This window comes from Calypte anna, chromosome 24, assembly GCF_003957555.1.
Source record: "Calypte anna isolate BGI_N300 chromosome 24, bCalAnn1_v1.p, whole genome shotgun sequence".
Taxonomy (NCBI): Eukaryota; Metazoa; Chordata; class Aves; order Apodiformes; family Trochilidae; genus Calypte; species Calypte anna.
Genome location: NC_044269.1, coordinates 4539683 through 4554795, shown reverse-complemented (window position 1 = coordinate 4554795; position 15113 = coordinate 4539683). Strand labels below are relative to the sequence as shown.

The following is a 15113-nucleotide window of genomic DNA, read 5'->3' as shown; positions in this document are numbered from 1 at the left end:
CCAAGAAGGAATATCCCCCTGTTAGAACTGTCCCACCTCCATCTCTCTTGTGCCATACCTGGGTGAAACAGATGGAAGTTACCCTTGAAACCAAGCTCTTATGCAGCATGTTCATTACTTTTTCTCCTCTTCCTCTTCTTTGCTTTTGTATGCAGTTAAGTGTACATCTATATTTACTTTTCTTCTAATACAAGTGAACACAAATGTGATGTGGAGATAAATTCACTTCTCTGAAACACTCTGTGGTCATAGGAATGTACACATTTGGATTTACACATCCACACACATTCCAATATATAAAAAAAATGTAGTTCCAACACTAAAATGCTTTTTTAAAAGTTAAAAAGGCCAGATTCCTCTGTTGGCTTCTATTCTTCATTAAGAGCAAGAAGATTACCTGAAATAATGATTTATTCTTTATATTCTGCCTGAGTTAATTTTAAAATTCCAATCAACAGATGCAAGGAAGAGAGGGAGAAAAGCTAGTGGGGGGCCACATTAGGCTTTCCTGAAAAGGAAGATTAGAGAGAATGTTTTCCTTTCTAATTTTTATTCCCCTTTGGGTTTCAGGTTATAAGATGGTTATTTAAAGGATGCTCTCTCAAAATGTGTTGGCTTCAAAACATATCCCAGCACCATCTGGATTTCAGAATGAATCCAAAAGACTGGGAGTGGAAGCAGGAGGGAGAAAGGGCAGAAACAAAAGACCTAAACCAAGCTTTTTTTTCTATTCTTGGGTTGGTTTTGAGTATCTTTCATTATAAGCATCTTATTATTTGGTTCACCAATCTTGGCTGTTCAACAGGGATTTCCTATCCCCACTGCCAAGGGGGAAACAAAACTCTCCAAAAGAGGAAAAAAAAACCAAACCAAACCACTAGTGCCTCAGGTTTGAGCACTGGTTGTGCTGTGAAGCTTCACATAAGCTGGAACCAGGGATGTGAAGAATCCACCCCCAGCTCCTCTGGTGCAAACAGGGTTAGAGACCCAGAGGAGGAAACCTGGGGACATTTAATCAGGTTGGGCACATCCCATCTGACACAGGGCAGTGTCACCCACACAGACATGCACACACAGAGCCAGCTTGGTACAGGAGGGGCAGGATGAGAGAAGAAAGATGCAAATACTGAACATGGGCAAAGGCAGAGTGTTCCCTTGAGCATTAGCAAGCCAGTCAGGTACTTAACCTAATCATGTCAATTACAATTGCAATCAATAAATAAAATAAACAGTGGCAAAAGGTGGATCTAAAAGGCCTTGAGTGTTGAGCAAGAGGGTCAGGAGAAGTGAAAAAACATCAGCTTCTTCGTTTGGGTGTGGTGACACTTTAAACATACTGTTCCTTAGGACAGATGTAAGGAGCCCGGGACCCGGGAGGTGGGCAGCAGAATGAGATGTCAGAATGATGAGGATAAAGATCTTGTGGGAGATCTGACAAGGGGGTATAAACATGAGGGATCTTCTCCAGATATCGATCTTCGTGTGAGTTACAGCGGGTCAGGTAATCACTCGCATTCGATATCTCTGAGTGACACTTTCCAAAGTTCTGTAAGTAGAGACAAAAGTCAATGGGTGAAAACTCTGGGATTATTAGCAAGCAAACACACAGCTCTCCAGCTCCTTGCTGAGACACACGTGTAACGAGAAGGATGGAAAGTTAAATAGTTCTGCTTTCTGCTTCAGAAAAGGAGAAACCCGGGTGATAAATCCCCACATTTCAAAGTTTTTGTCTCGTTTCCTGAAATACCCATACTGCTGAGGAACATGCAGAGATTTTGCATGGTTTGCCCCTTGTCTGCAAATGCTCTGCCTCCATGGAAAAAAGCAGTCAGCCAAAGAGAAGTTTCTTTCCAATACTCCTAAGTCTTCCACACCTGAGGTTTGAAAAACCAGTGCTTGGACATCATTAATCTAACCCAAGCTCCTGCTCTTTCATTTTAAGGGCACATGTGTCTAACCTGGGACTTTGGAGGTGAAATAGTTTATTGTGTCTCTTGTTTAGCTAGCAGGTAGGACTGCATGTGCTCAGCTTTACCTGTGTGAGCAGTTCCACTGAAAGCCCTGGGGCCAGCTTTGTAAGTCAAATCAACTCCAGAGAATAGAAAGCACTTGAAAGATCAAGACCGCCCTGTGGTCCCATGATCTTCCCTGCATTCTTATGGATGTTTTGCAAAATTTCAGCCTTCCTCTTTAACTGCCAAATGAAATGGAAACCCCTCGGAGCCCCAAATGCTTTGATTTATAAGGAGATAACTTTGCAGAGGTGTGGCAAGAAACACTGAGGAAACATTGCTTGTTAAAGTGCAAAAGTTGTGGGGACCCTTTTTCTCCCAGAAAGCTCCATGCCAACAGCAGAACCCCCTCTCCCCTCCCTGCCCTGGGGTGCCTGCTGGGCAGCCCAAGGGACTCACTGGAGAGCAGAGCTTTCCCACAGCCCAGGATCTGGCTCCCCAGAGGGTGGCAGCAGATGGGAAGGATTCCTCCCTGCTCACAGTCCCTTTCCTTTGGTTTAAAGTCCTGCAAGATGGCCTGAGCAGGAGGGATGGCCAGTGAGGACAGCATTCTGGTCTTCAAAATCAAGCCACATTCATGGGTTAGCTCCTCCAACCAAGGGCTGATTTCTTCTCTGAGAGAGAATGCTCTGGCTATCATCTTTATGCTTGTGGTTTGAACTGGGGCTGGTTGAAGCAAGTACCTTGCCCTTGAGTCCTTCCTTGTTCACTTTCAAAATACCAGACACAGTCAGTTTAGTGGAAAGAACAAAGACTTGACCCTCAGGAGAAAATGCCTGAAGGAACAGAACAATCTAGTCTGCTCATCTGCTGCCAGATCCTGGATAAATATTTCACCAGGTTGCTCTAAAAAATCATATAGAAAACAAAGTGTCAACACTAATTTATTGATGGTTCAGACTGCTAGGACAGGCAGCAAGCAGGTTGGAGGACTGCACAGTCAAAAGGCAACGTCAGGAACTGCCTTGCAATGAAAGCTCCCAGAGGTTGGGAAGTTTGTCTGAGCACCAGGAAAACAGCAACCTGACTTCCAGCTCCTTTTCCTTGCCAAAACTGAATATCCCACTGCTCGAGCTTTTAAAAGTCACTGATCTTGGCCTGCCCAGATAGCAAAAAATAACTTTCTGTTTAGAGTTGCTGTGTTGGTATCTGAGATTCAGGTGGGTCATTCCCACAGCTGCCTCATGAGGTTTTGTCCACTGATAAGAGCTCAACCTTATGGACAGAGCTAACCTGAAAGGGAAGTTGCCTCAAGGACTGTATTTAGTAAGAAATAGCAGGGAAGAGGGTCTCTTAGCAAGGCTGGCAGTCTGCTGGCAGTGAAATGGGAGGGGAGGTCCTTATGCTTTTTGAGCAGGCAATAGAAAAAGCTTAGAGCTTCAAACCAATATGTGCACTCAAAAAGTGTAATAGAAAGGTCTAACAGGAGAAAGTTTCTCAGTTAACTAGACATCTTGTGCAAATTGAGTTGACATCTAACACTGAAAGAAGCTGAGGAGGTTATGAGATGCTATTTCATGGGCTGCCTATTGACAAGACACTGCATCAGCAAAGCTGCTCGTCCAGCAGTGAGTGTGGGCATGAAACAAGAACCCATGAAGCAGGACTGGAGAAAATAAGTGCAATTTTGTCAGCACTTCTATTGAGTATGAACAAACTCTTCTCTTTCTGGTCAGTGTTTTGTCCTCACTCTTCATAGGTGAGAGCAAAGGCAAAGCAGGGCAGCTGGAAAATGCCAGCATCAAGCTCAAAGGAAGAAGCTTCCTTGTCTGTACTCACCTCTCCTCAGCAAGCCAGGAGTCACATTGCTCCAGCTGTGTTCCCTGATCTCATTTCTAAGTAGCAAAAGGGAAGTGAACAAAATCAGCCTGATGGTTTTTTAACATATTTAGCAGGCGCTGCCCTTTGACTTCCTTCCCCAGTCCCACTGTGAATTTTCCCAAACCTAATTTATCTTTAACAAAGTTTGAAATTAAATTAGGGATAATTAACTAATTAAATTGAACTGGCACACAATTCTGTCACCTTCCCCCACCTGACTTCCCCCACTTGCCTTTGTTTCCAGCATGACTCCATGCAATTCTTCATTATCTGGGTTATATCCTCTCCCCTCTCAGTTTTATTTTCAAGAGCTTGATTAAAGGGGATGTCAACCATCTATCCATTTCAGACAGCCTGGAAGATTACCTTTAAACAGTCTTTATTTGATTGAATTAGAGAGCTTTCGTTTCAGCCATGTCTTACTCTCAACCTTTCTCCTGAACCAAAACTAAGAACATTTCATCACGGTGCTGGGAGCCTTACACTCTCTCCTCCTTCTTTTTGGATTCCCTGTTCAGCAGTTTTGAGCTGCTTTTCAGCTTTCTAATATGGCCACAACTTCAGATGTCTGCTGGCATGCACCTACTCTCTGACACCTTATCTGTGAGGGAGCTCCTGGAGTAATCACTGTCCAGATTAAAGACCAAACATTAACTTGTCAGGGATGGGTAGGAAGCAGTAGCCCTGAGCCTGCTTTGAGGAGTGCTTGACTTCTGTAAGGGTAAAACAGAGCAGGTAGGAGACCAGGGTTCACCCCTGGGTTCAGAAAAAGAAGAGGTGGAGGAGCATGAGGAAAGCTGAAATTCTCAAAGTATTGGGAAGGAGCTGTGATGAGGGGTGCCAGTATTACTTATGCAGAAAACTTTATATAAAACTTACATACTATATATTTATATATATATGCATTTATATATACTATAATTTATATACTAAAACTTAGAAGCTTATAATTTACATCCCTCTTTGCAGCTTGCTTTTAACTCTTGCTCTTTCTGCCTATCGTATCCACCTGTTCTGCATTCCTACAGCACCTTAGACCATCATTAATCTTAAATATTTCCCTCCATGCTGTTTCTTCCCTGTGTCCTTCTCTCTCCCCTGCTGGAGCCATAGGGTTTTTATCCTCATTTGCAAATGGAAAGCTAACAAGGAGCCACCTGAGTTCTTTGCTTTGTTTCCCCTGTAGCTGGTGCAGGTTTAATAGTTGGGGGGACTCTGGCCACTAATTTGCTGGGATCTTGGTGCAAGCCTCATGGTTTTGAGCTTTTCTTGCTGTAACAGGGACAAGAAATTCCCAAACAAAACTGAGAGCAGGAGTGTGGGGAAGTGAAGGGGAAGGAAATAATTTTAAAAGCATTAAAAAAAAAAATATAAAAAAATCCCCCTGATCTGTGGTGTGTCTCAGAAGGGAGATTTTGTGGCGGTGAGATTACACCTTCAAAGCACCATATGACTGGCTTTATTTTTACTTCAGAGAAACTGGGAGGATTTCCAAATTTGGATTTGGAGGATTACTGTCCTTTTGCTGACAGTAAAATCCCCCACCCTGGGGAGGACAAGGCAAGACCTCCCAAGATGGATTAGGGAGTGCTTGCCTCGTTGTGGTCCTCCAGTCCAGCCCAAGGAAATGTTGGGAATGGAAGGTGGAGGCATAAGGGAAGGTGGCTGCTTTCCACCACATCTTCCTCTGGGCTGTGTGATTTTCATCCTCTCCCTGTATGCAAGTGGCTGTCAGTGCTGCTGCCTCTTGGTGACAGCCTGGGAGCTGGGCAGCACCTCTCTCCACTCACAAACACATCCCACAACCAAAGGGAGAAAAGAAAAACCAAACCAATCTAAAACTTACTGTCCACTCTCGCTCGTTACGTCTACGAAGACCTTGATCCTCATTCTGGTAGCAGGGGTGGGTGAGACACCACAAGAGAGAGGTTACCACTCAGTCCAGGCCAGGCCAGCTGCAGACACTTACCTAGGAAGGCTTTTGCTACAGCAAGGGAACTACAGGGCTGCTTCCAACAGAGGAAAACCAGGGACCAGAGGGATAAAAGCAGACTGACCTAACTCACTGCACACCTTCCACCCCTGTGTTTCTGCTCCACCTTCACTCACCTCTTAGCACAGATATTCCTGGTCTGCACAGAGGCACAACAGCACCAGGACTGTCCAGCAGGACTTTTTACAAGTGCCATTTTTCTCCTGATAGAAGTGGTCCAGAACAACCACTTGGAGGCTTGGATGTGGGCTGAGACCCCACTGGTCCCTGCCACAGGAGCTTGGTGACACTCAGACAAAGTGGTCAGAAAAACAGTCTAATTTTAAGGAGGAGAGCTCCAAGTCAGATCATCTTTCTCCCTCTTCCTCAAACATCCCATCATGCTGTCTGCACCAAACTCACACAACACAAGCTTTTTTATTTTTACATACACAGTCCCTCTGTGACTGTCACTTGTACACTGACTCTTGGATGCAGGAACTTCTATGTGTTCCCATATTCTTCCACATACTCTCCCACCTTGTTCTTTCACACATGCACATATGCTCCTTCTTATCTATAGTTGCTTCCATGCACACAAACTCTATTTTTTTCCTTTTTTATATTTTTTTTTTCTTTTTTCCCCCCCTTTTAGTCAGTTCCCTTCCTTCCCTCCCCTACTTGTACTGACTAGCTTGGAAAGGCCCTCTTAACATCTCCATGAAACTTCTGGCTTCAGCTTCTGCACATCCTAGAACTGCTGCAGAGCCTCACCAACACTCCCCAAAACCAAACCTCAGGCTGAGAGCTGCACCCTTCAAACCCACCTCGTTCCTCCCTGGGACTGCAGAGGGGGCAGACCCCTGTTCCAAAACAAAGTCATCAACCTTTTCCCCCTCCCACACGCCTCACCTCACTGCAGAAAGCAAAGAGGGGGAAAAAAAAGCAGTAAAGAGCATGCACAGGAGGCAAGGCAGAGAAATCCCTGTAAGCACCCCAAGAAATAAAAAGGGTGGCAAAGAGAGCAGGCGGCGTGCGGGAGATGGAGGGAGCGGGGAGGAGGAGGATGGGGAGGATGCACACTGGACCACTCCGTGGGGAGGGGAGGAATCCAGGGAAGGGGGGGGGGGAGGTGACTTCAGAAGGGCAGAGTGAGGATGGCAGAGTGTGACCGTGTACCTTTGAGGCCAGAATCTGAGGGGGAAGGGCCTAGAGTGACATGCGCTAGCGTAAGCTGGGCTGGATGGTTGCATACTCGACTAGGTCTCCGCCAGCATGGATGGAGGTCCGAGGGCTGGGTGACGAGGCCAGAGCTGATGTGTCCAGCTCTGCATAGTGGACATCAGAGTCCTTGTTGCCAGAGTTCTGGAGAGAAGAGAGCAGCAAGGCAGGGGGGGATGACACAGGAGGGAGGATTTGGGGTGGGAGTAAGGGAGCGAGAGCACAGGAACCGTGCGGAAGGTGGGGAGCGAGTGATGAGACAGGAGAGGGGGTGAGTGAAAGGTGGAGGGAGAAAGAAGAAAAGGGTGGGAGGGGGGAGGAAGAAAAAAACAGTTAAAAAGAAGGAGGTAGGGAGGTAATGAACAGTCAGCCTGGTAAAATCCCAAATCAAAGGTCCCAATGGCACTGCTCCCCAAATCCATCCATTGAGCTGAGCACTCCCAGCAGCTGCTCCATCTGCCCCTTTTTACTAAAGTTGCTCCCAGCAGCATCTTACTGCTCTGACCTTCCCACCAACCCCTCTGGGATCAACATTTTCTTTAGCCAGAGGTGGTTGAGTGAATTCAAGCTTTATAGGACACCTGAGCTGTCAGTTTTGACCTCGGAATTTAGGGTTCATCAGAGCACACTGGAGGCAAATGCAGGGCTGGAGGCATGAGTGAAAATCAAGGGGAAGGTTTGAATTTTGGATGTCAGGAAGGAGACACCTGGGGGAGTAGCTTCAAAGCCACATCTCCAGGGATAAGTTTGTAGCAGACACATGACAAAAGGGAAATTACACTGTTTACCCAATACTGTTGTTTTTCCCTAGCATGGGGGCTGTAGAACTCTTCTGTGCTACATTTTTTACACTAAGCTTGACTGCTCAGTTTGCTACTGCAGATTAACTATGCAGCATGATTTTGTCATTGTAATAACGTCTACTAGGTGCTAAAAGCATCCTTTGGCAAAAAAAAAAAAAATAAAATTTGTGGGTATTCCCTTACTAAGTGGGCTTATCAGCAAAAGCTGCATGAATGGAATATTATCCAATTTGTCTGATCACTCCCACCCAGGCCTCTTTCATGCTTTGCAAATAAAAATGGTCAGAGAACCTTGGGAGGCAGGATGGCCTGAAAACCTCACTGCTCAGTGGGGAAAATGAGTCACCAGGAGGAGCCCTGGTGTCAGTAGCCAAGGAATGAGGGGATACCCTGGATACTTGCCCTGTGGAGTTCAATACTCCCTTTTGGGGCTGGTTTCCTGCCAGCACTGGCCAAGCATCTGCTAAGAATCTCTGGGAGGAGATTGCTGTCTCTTCCAAATGAAATAGCTTTTCAGTTTCTCTGTCCCCTTCCCAAAAAATGTTTCGTGGTATGGCAATTATGCAAAAGATGTTTAATCAGTCTTTACCTCCTCATTCCTATCTTGTCTACTTAGTCTCATTCCTCTCCAAAATAGTGCTTCCTTCCCTCTGCAGGTGTGTTCTCCATGGAGTTCCCCTGCTTGCTGCTACTCCTGGGCTTGCTCCTGCTCCCTGACACTTGTTTGGAGCAAAATTTATTAAAATATCAATAACATGACAAGTATACAAGTTCTAGCACTGCCACACGCAAGCACTCTGTGTAAGTCATCAGCATCAGCATCCTGGTAATTGCCCAGAAAACTGAAAGAAATCATTTTGCTGTCTGCAGCAATGAAATTTTCCCTTCTACCTGTGCAAATGGATATTGCTGACATGTACACTAATCATACTTCTGCTCCTACATCCCCTGGTACCTCCACTTCCCTCGCTCGTGCTCTCTCACACACAAACACAGCCTCTGTGTGACCCCCAGGCACTGCCATGTGCACACTCAGCACATTTCTGCTTTTACCTACACCCGTGGTACTCTGCACACTGACACACGTGGGTGCTGGCACTCTCAGACATTCATAGTCTCTGAAACACACACTCACCTTTCCATTCCATTCACATGTAAACCAAAGCTTTTACTCCACATCTCTACCCTTGGTTGTCCACTGCTTATTTCTGTGCTCCCAGCTTCCTGTGGTCTTTCCCACAGTTTGCAACACATGAACATACATATTCATTTGTAGCTCTTGACACAGGGCCCACCCCTGCTCTCTCCTCTCTCTGCAGACATGTCCCAGCTTCTCCCCTTCACCTGCTCCCCTGCCAGCACACATCTGCACACATCTGCATACACATCCTCTTCATGGAGTCCTCCTCCACCTGCCTGGTTTTTGTTTTTTTTTTTCTCCTGGCACCACTCCCCCTGGCACCCCCTCTCTCACTCTTTGCCATTTCCAATCACTTTCTGACTCCTGTTCTAGGGCTGTGAAATTGTCAACCCCAGGCAGTGGCTTTCACGCCGCGTTGTGATAAATCTTGTTTATCCCAAATTATGAGGCTTTGCACAATTCATTTAAAGCTGAATGCACCCACCCCTTTTTTCCTGCAGAATCTGCTCCCTTCAACTCTCATCTTCTTCACTGTCCTCCCGAGACAAAGCTCTGGGTGAAGTGCAAGCAGAACAAGAATATCCTGTCTTTCTTCTGTGCCCTCCCCTCTAAAGGATCCCAGAACCATGTGTACAGCAGCACAGCTGCCTGGGGAAGGGGGGGCTGTATCATGGTGATGCTGGCAGATGCCCAGTGAAGCTGAAGGCATTGTGCTTCCCTCCTCATCCTCCAACTGACCTATCTGCTGTGCCTTAGGGCTGAAAAAAAGCAATGCCTTTGAGAGGTCCTGCAGCAGGAGGGCAAGAGCTGGCTCCTTTGCAAAGTGTGCCCAGGCCACCTGATGCACATCTGTCCCTGGTTGTGGCAGCTAATACTGCCTGTTGTTATCTGGGAAGAATCCAGGAAAACCAGCACTCCTTGACACCCTCCTTCCCCTTGCCAGTCATGAACTCGAATAGCCTGCTGCAAACTCAGAGGATGCAGTGGTTTAGCAAGAAATGGGAGCAAGCCTCATCCTGTTCCTGGGGCAAAAAGCCAAAGAATGGTGCATGTGTGTGATGGAGGAGCCTGGTACCATTAACAGGGACTGGCAGGTCCAGTTCTCTGCTGTGCTAGACTTGTGCCCAGAGCAGACACAGCTGTGGCAGCAGTGACTGAGTCACTCAGACACCACCTCCCCACTGCAAAGGGAGTTTCTTCATGGCCAAATGAAACGAGGGCTCCACAGGCTGTCACCTCTTGGCTAACACCATGGGTAAGGAGCAGTGAGTGTGCCACGCATGGGACATAGAAATGCATCTTCTCAGACCAGGGCTGAGAGCAGAAAACTCGGTTGCTATGGTTACGGAGCAGTTACCCATCACGCCCCATCTCACATCACTAACTCTGCCACTTAATTAACTGCCTGCTCGTTATTTCCCAAAATGAGCTCCTCCATCCTCCTGCTTGCTTGAAATTTGGCTCTCGGATGCTCTCCACAGAGCAGCCAGTCTGGCTCTAGCATCCTGTGTTTCATTTAAAATTCACCTTCCACTTAGCAAGGATTAGGAAAAGCTGCAGACAAGCCCTGGGACTGACAGTGGGTTGCAAAGGGAAGTTTTTCTTTAGGGACACCAGCCATTTTCAGCTAGAATGAGCTAAATACTTCATTCAGCTCAGCACAGAACTGTGTCTTTTTATTTTCAGTGCCCTCAGCATCTGTCTTGCTGCAGACTTCTGCTAGCTAAATGTCACTGGGCCCTGTCCTTCTATTATCTGCACAGGAATACACATTAAATGGCCATACCAAGCTGAACCTGAAGGTGGGTTATAATTAGTTATGTTCATAAAATATGACTGTGCTATTGGCTGATATTTATACTGACTTCTCAAACAAATGGGTTCATGTTGCTGAGAGCTGCAGGCTTGGTGCAGATCTGAACCACCCTTTGTGGAGGAAAGTTTTGAGACCTGCAGCAGTTCCATGGGGATCCTGTGTCTCCTCTGAGGACTCTGGGGAGCAGCCTCAAGCCACAGGGTGAGGGAGGGAAAGGATTGTCACAGGCCTGGGAGGAGGCAGGTTTTCTATTTGCTCATCCAGGGAGGAGTCTAATCCTACCTGTGCTCTGTTTCTTATGCCTTCGCCCTTTGAATCTAACATTTCCTCCTGCAGACAAGTCCTTGAAAATCAGCTTTTCCCACATCTCTCCTTGACCCTTAATCTCTCTGCTGCTGCCACACATTAGCATCTCCCTATCTGAGACACAAAAATCCACACACAAAAAAGGGTGTGTGTGTGTGTGTGTGTGTGTGTGTGTGTGTGTTAAAACTTGTTGTTGGTTGAGAGTCAAACACTTGGCAAGCTCTACCCTGCAGGTAATTGTTTTGTGAAGCTCTTGCTGCAGCCCATGCTGCTCTTCAAGAGCTGCTTCATCCAGCTGGAATTCTAACAGGGGTTGGGGAGGTGATCCTGGGGTGGAGCAGCTGGCTTGTAGGCTAAGCTGTCACATGTAGGGAAAAATGAGACTGGCCCAGGTTGTGAGAGTCCTCTGGTGATGATCTGGAATAAGCAGGGTGTTTTACTGAGGAATGGCTCACAAAGACACAGCCCTAAGACCTATGGAAACCAAGGATAAAAGGAGCAAATGCTGAATTATCTGAGAGGGAGGCTGAGATCAGGTTGTGAGGTTGCCTTCCTCCAGAAGAGGATGCTCCTGGCCTGGGAAGGCTGCTTGTTCACCCTTGCTGGGTAGTGAGGGTCTTTTATTTTGTAGTTTGAGAGAACCTGTGTGAAAAGCAGTGAGGCTGGGGGTGAGGATGAGGTCAGGCAGCACCCTGAGCTCCTTACCAGTTTGTCAGCATAGGGAGAGGGCTCGGTGGCTGCCATGTCATAGTATGGAGTCTGCAGAGGGAGCTTCTGGATTTCCTCCTCGTGTTTCATGTTGTCTAAGTGAACAACCTGAAAGAGAGGTGAGAGAATAGGGATGAGGAGAGCAAGTACTATCCCTCTGCCACAGCTTGGGGCAGCACCTGCTTCAGGTGACAGCACCAGCAGATATCACCACGAAGGGCAGTGCATCTGACCTTCCCCCTTGTTCCTGCTCTGCTGTTTGCATCCTGCTCCCTTTCCTTCCTTCTCACATCCCTCACTGCCACTCATGACATTCAAAATGGTGGGGATGCTGCAAAGGCCTCACACCCAGGAGCCCATCTGAACACCAGCTCATTTAGAATTTAATCCTCACAGAAGGGAGTAAGCAGGATCCAAATTTTATCTTTCAATCAGTGCCAACCTTTGGGGATTCTGGGCAGACAAGTCCTTACTTTCTGTCCCTCAAATCAAAACCATGGATTTCTTTGATCCTGCAAGCCTGGTTTTCCAAAATTTAGGCACCGTGGACACTGCTTGGGATCACAGAGCACAGAGGGAGGAACTTGCAGCTGGGCTGGGGAGGGGGTACCTGGATGTCTTCTGCAGTCAGGTGGCTTTTCATCTCCTGTTTCCTCTTTGGTGGAGGGGCAGGTTTGTGAGATGGAGGCAAATCCATTCTGCAGATAAAGAAGTGAGTGCTGATCAGAGGGCAAGAGGGAGGGGTCTGCTTGTTCTGATGGGCTGTAACAAGCTGCATCCTGCATGCACTGAAGATTTGATTGCATTTGTCACCAAACTGCCAATGTAATAACATACCTTATTCTCTGTAACCCCCCATGCCCTCTTTTTCACCCCAATTAGAATTGTTAATAGAAAGAAAGTCCCTCCTAGCATTCTATTCCTAATTCCAAGAAAATCCTCATGTTGGATTGCAGGTCCTGAGGGTGCAGCTGGGATACCTTTCTCCTGGCACAGTTTTGGAACAGCACCACATCACCCCATGGGACCTGGCTTATTTTATGGCTTCAGGGTACCAGAAATTGTCTGGCACTGGTTGCTGCAAATCAACAAGGGGAAGTCTCCCCTAATTCAGGAGCTTATCTGGAATGGTAGCCCCTGCCATGGGCTTCCTTGGAGGCTTTTGAGTCTTCCTCCTAGACATGCTGTGCCATGCAGGGACTTTCATCCCTGTCCCCCACCCAGGGGATCAGCTTTTGCCCCAGAGCATAAGGATTGGCAGCCAATATAATCCTAGCCTGGAGACTGTCTCTGCACATTCTGTTCATATCCACAGATGTGTCTAATCCTTTTACACAACTTATTAAAATTCTGATCCACTAATTAGCTGGCACCCCCTCCCCTCCCCTCCCTCTGTACAAACTTCACCAGATGATAGAGATGAGAGACTTTGCTTGGCAACCCAATGGATTCCAGCATGGGACCAGAGTGTACAGTGAGGGGGAGAGGAAAATGTGTATGATGAGAGGGAGAGGCTCTGAAAAAAAGAACCAAAACAACCCAACATTGGCTTTATGGCTCTAAAGAAAAGAAATGCTATTAACTTTCAGAGGCTTTAGAGAAGACTCCACAATAGAGGCAGCACCTTTGCAGACTCAGGCATCAGTGTGTTTCTGCTCTCAGCTAAAGTGGCTCTTCCCTGTGCCTGCATGAAGGGCCATTGTGGGAAGAGGGCTGTCTAAATGCATCTCTAGCATAGGGCCAGTGCTGTTGATGTAATTTCACCTTGTGGTGCTATTTTTTTGTTTGTGTGCTTTTCTGTCCCCCTGCTCTCTCCAGGCCTCTTCCCTCCCTCTCCTGCTATCCTCCGCTGCCCTCACTCAAATGGGATTAAATGGAGCACAAAATGTGGCCAGCATGTAACAGCAATGTGGAAAATAAAAGCAACTTCTGGCCTTTGGGCTTTCTGTGCCTCCCCTTTGAGGCGGAAAGGAAGGGAGGGGATGCTCTTGTGAAAAGGCAGTGACAAGGTAGAGCTTTTCAGGCAGAGGCCAGGGCAGAGATTTCTGAAGAGCCCATGCTGCATAGGCTGAAATCCAAACCACTCATTTCCCTGCCTGGGATCTGTGCTGGGCAGAGTAATGCAATTGCCCATCAAAGAGGAGCCCCCCAGGCTGTCCCCTCTCCCTGCTCTCAAGTGTCTGAGTTCCTGTCTTCAGGCTGGCACCATATGTACAGAACTGGACTGCTGAGGGGATGTGAATCCTTTCTGGACTCTTTGGGGTACATTCAGAGGTGCCCAGGGTCTCTTGGAGACCTCTTTCTGGTGACAGAATGGGATTCAGTCTAAAACAAGAACCCTGAAGCTATTTCCCTAGAAAAGGAATAATAGGATCCTCTCCTACCACTGGAGGTGAGAAGGGCACTCAGCAGCTCCACTTCCCCAGGGATAAGCTACAGCCCAAGCAGCACCTGGGTGAACACCCCCATGCTTCAGTTCCACTTCAGGCTTGTGATAAGAGTTCAAAAACAGGAGAGAGCAGGATGGAAAGCACTGGGGGGGTATTAAGGAGGGGAAGCAAGCCAGAGGAGTGAGCCAGAGGGTGTCAGACAGGAAGAAAAGGCAGGAAAAAACATTTTCTTCCAAACTTGCCGTGTGTCCAGGGAGCAGAAGGGGCAGCAGTGGCACCTGTGCTGCCGGGATGGTGTCCCTGGGGGGGTACGGGGATACTCACGGGTCAGTGGCCGCTTCCCTGCGGTGCTTCTGCTGCCGCCTGTAGACGACAATGACAGTGACAGCCACGCCGAGGATCAGGGCTGCTGCAATGGCTCCCCCGACGATCCCAATGATGCCTCCTGGGGCACCCTGAGGTAGTGGTTTATCTGCAACACACACAGGGAAGCACCAAAGAAGGGTTAGAGCATCAGGCGACAGGGCTGGAAAGGTGCAAAGAGCAGTCAGGGCTCAGGAGGAGCAGAAAGCTGGGGCTACAATTGCAGCCCACTGCATCCCCACCTCTGTATTCTGCAATCCCCCCTTCAATCAAGTGGCTATTCCTGCATCTGTTTTCCTGCTTTTTTCCCATCCTCGAAGAAGGGGATAGGGAATGAAAGTGCTTCCAAGCAGCCACCTTCTGTAGTGCAGAGGGACTCATGGATCTGCTCCTTGATGTCATTTTGCTACCTTGAAAGCCTTGTGCAGGGCTTTGTTAGTGTGTCTTCACTGAATTCCTGCTGCTGTTGTACTGAAAGGGAGCTTTGCTGTTAATGCAGAGTGTAGAAGAGCAAAGGACCAGTGCTCAATTTATTGAGCTGGAGCAGAAGGATGTGTACC

General features: G+C 47.5%; 1 protein-coding gene across 1 annotated transcript; it reads right to left on the bottom strand.

Annotated features, from left to right (window-relative positions):
• Positions 1-930: 930 nt before the first annotated feature.
• On the bottom strand, positions 931-14865 carry LOC115599600. The gene is made up of 5 exons (XM_030464653.1): positions 14796-14865; positions 14515-14662; positions 12411-12498; positions 11798-11908; positions 931-1546 (listed from the first exon to the last, which is right to left on the bottom strand). Exons 1-5 carry the CDS (start codon positions 14863-14865, stop codon positions 1328-1330), a joined length of 636 nt encoding a protein of 211 aa, XP_030320513.1. The 3' UTR covers positions 931-1327.
• Positions 14866-15113: the final 248 nt, after the last annotated feature.

Coding starts and splice junctions, on each gene's coding strand:
- LOC115599600 (XM_030464653.1), bottom strand. CDS start 14,865: ATGGGAAAAAAGCAGGAAAACAGATGCAGGAATAGCCACTTGATTGAA. Junction 14,663..14,795: donor GGGGATTGCAGAATACAGAG/GTGGGGATGCAG, acceptor TGTGTGTTGCAG/ATAAACCACTACCTCAGGGT. Junction 12,499..14,514: donor AGGGAAGCGGCCACTGACCC/GTGAGTATCCCC, acceptor CTTTATCTGCAG/AATGGATTTGCCTCCATCTC.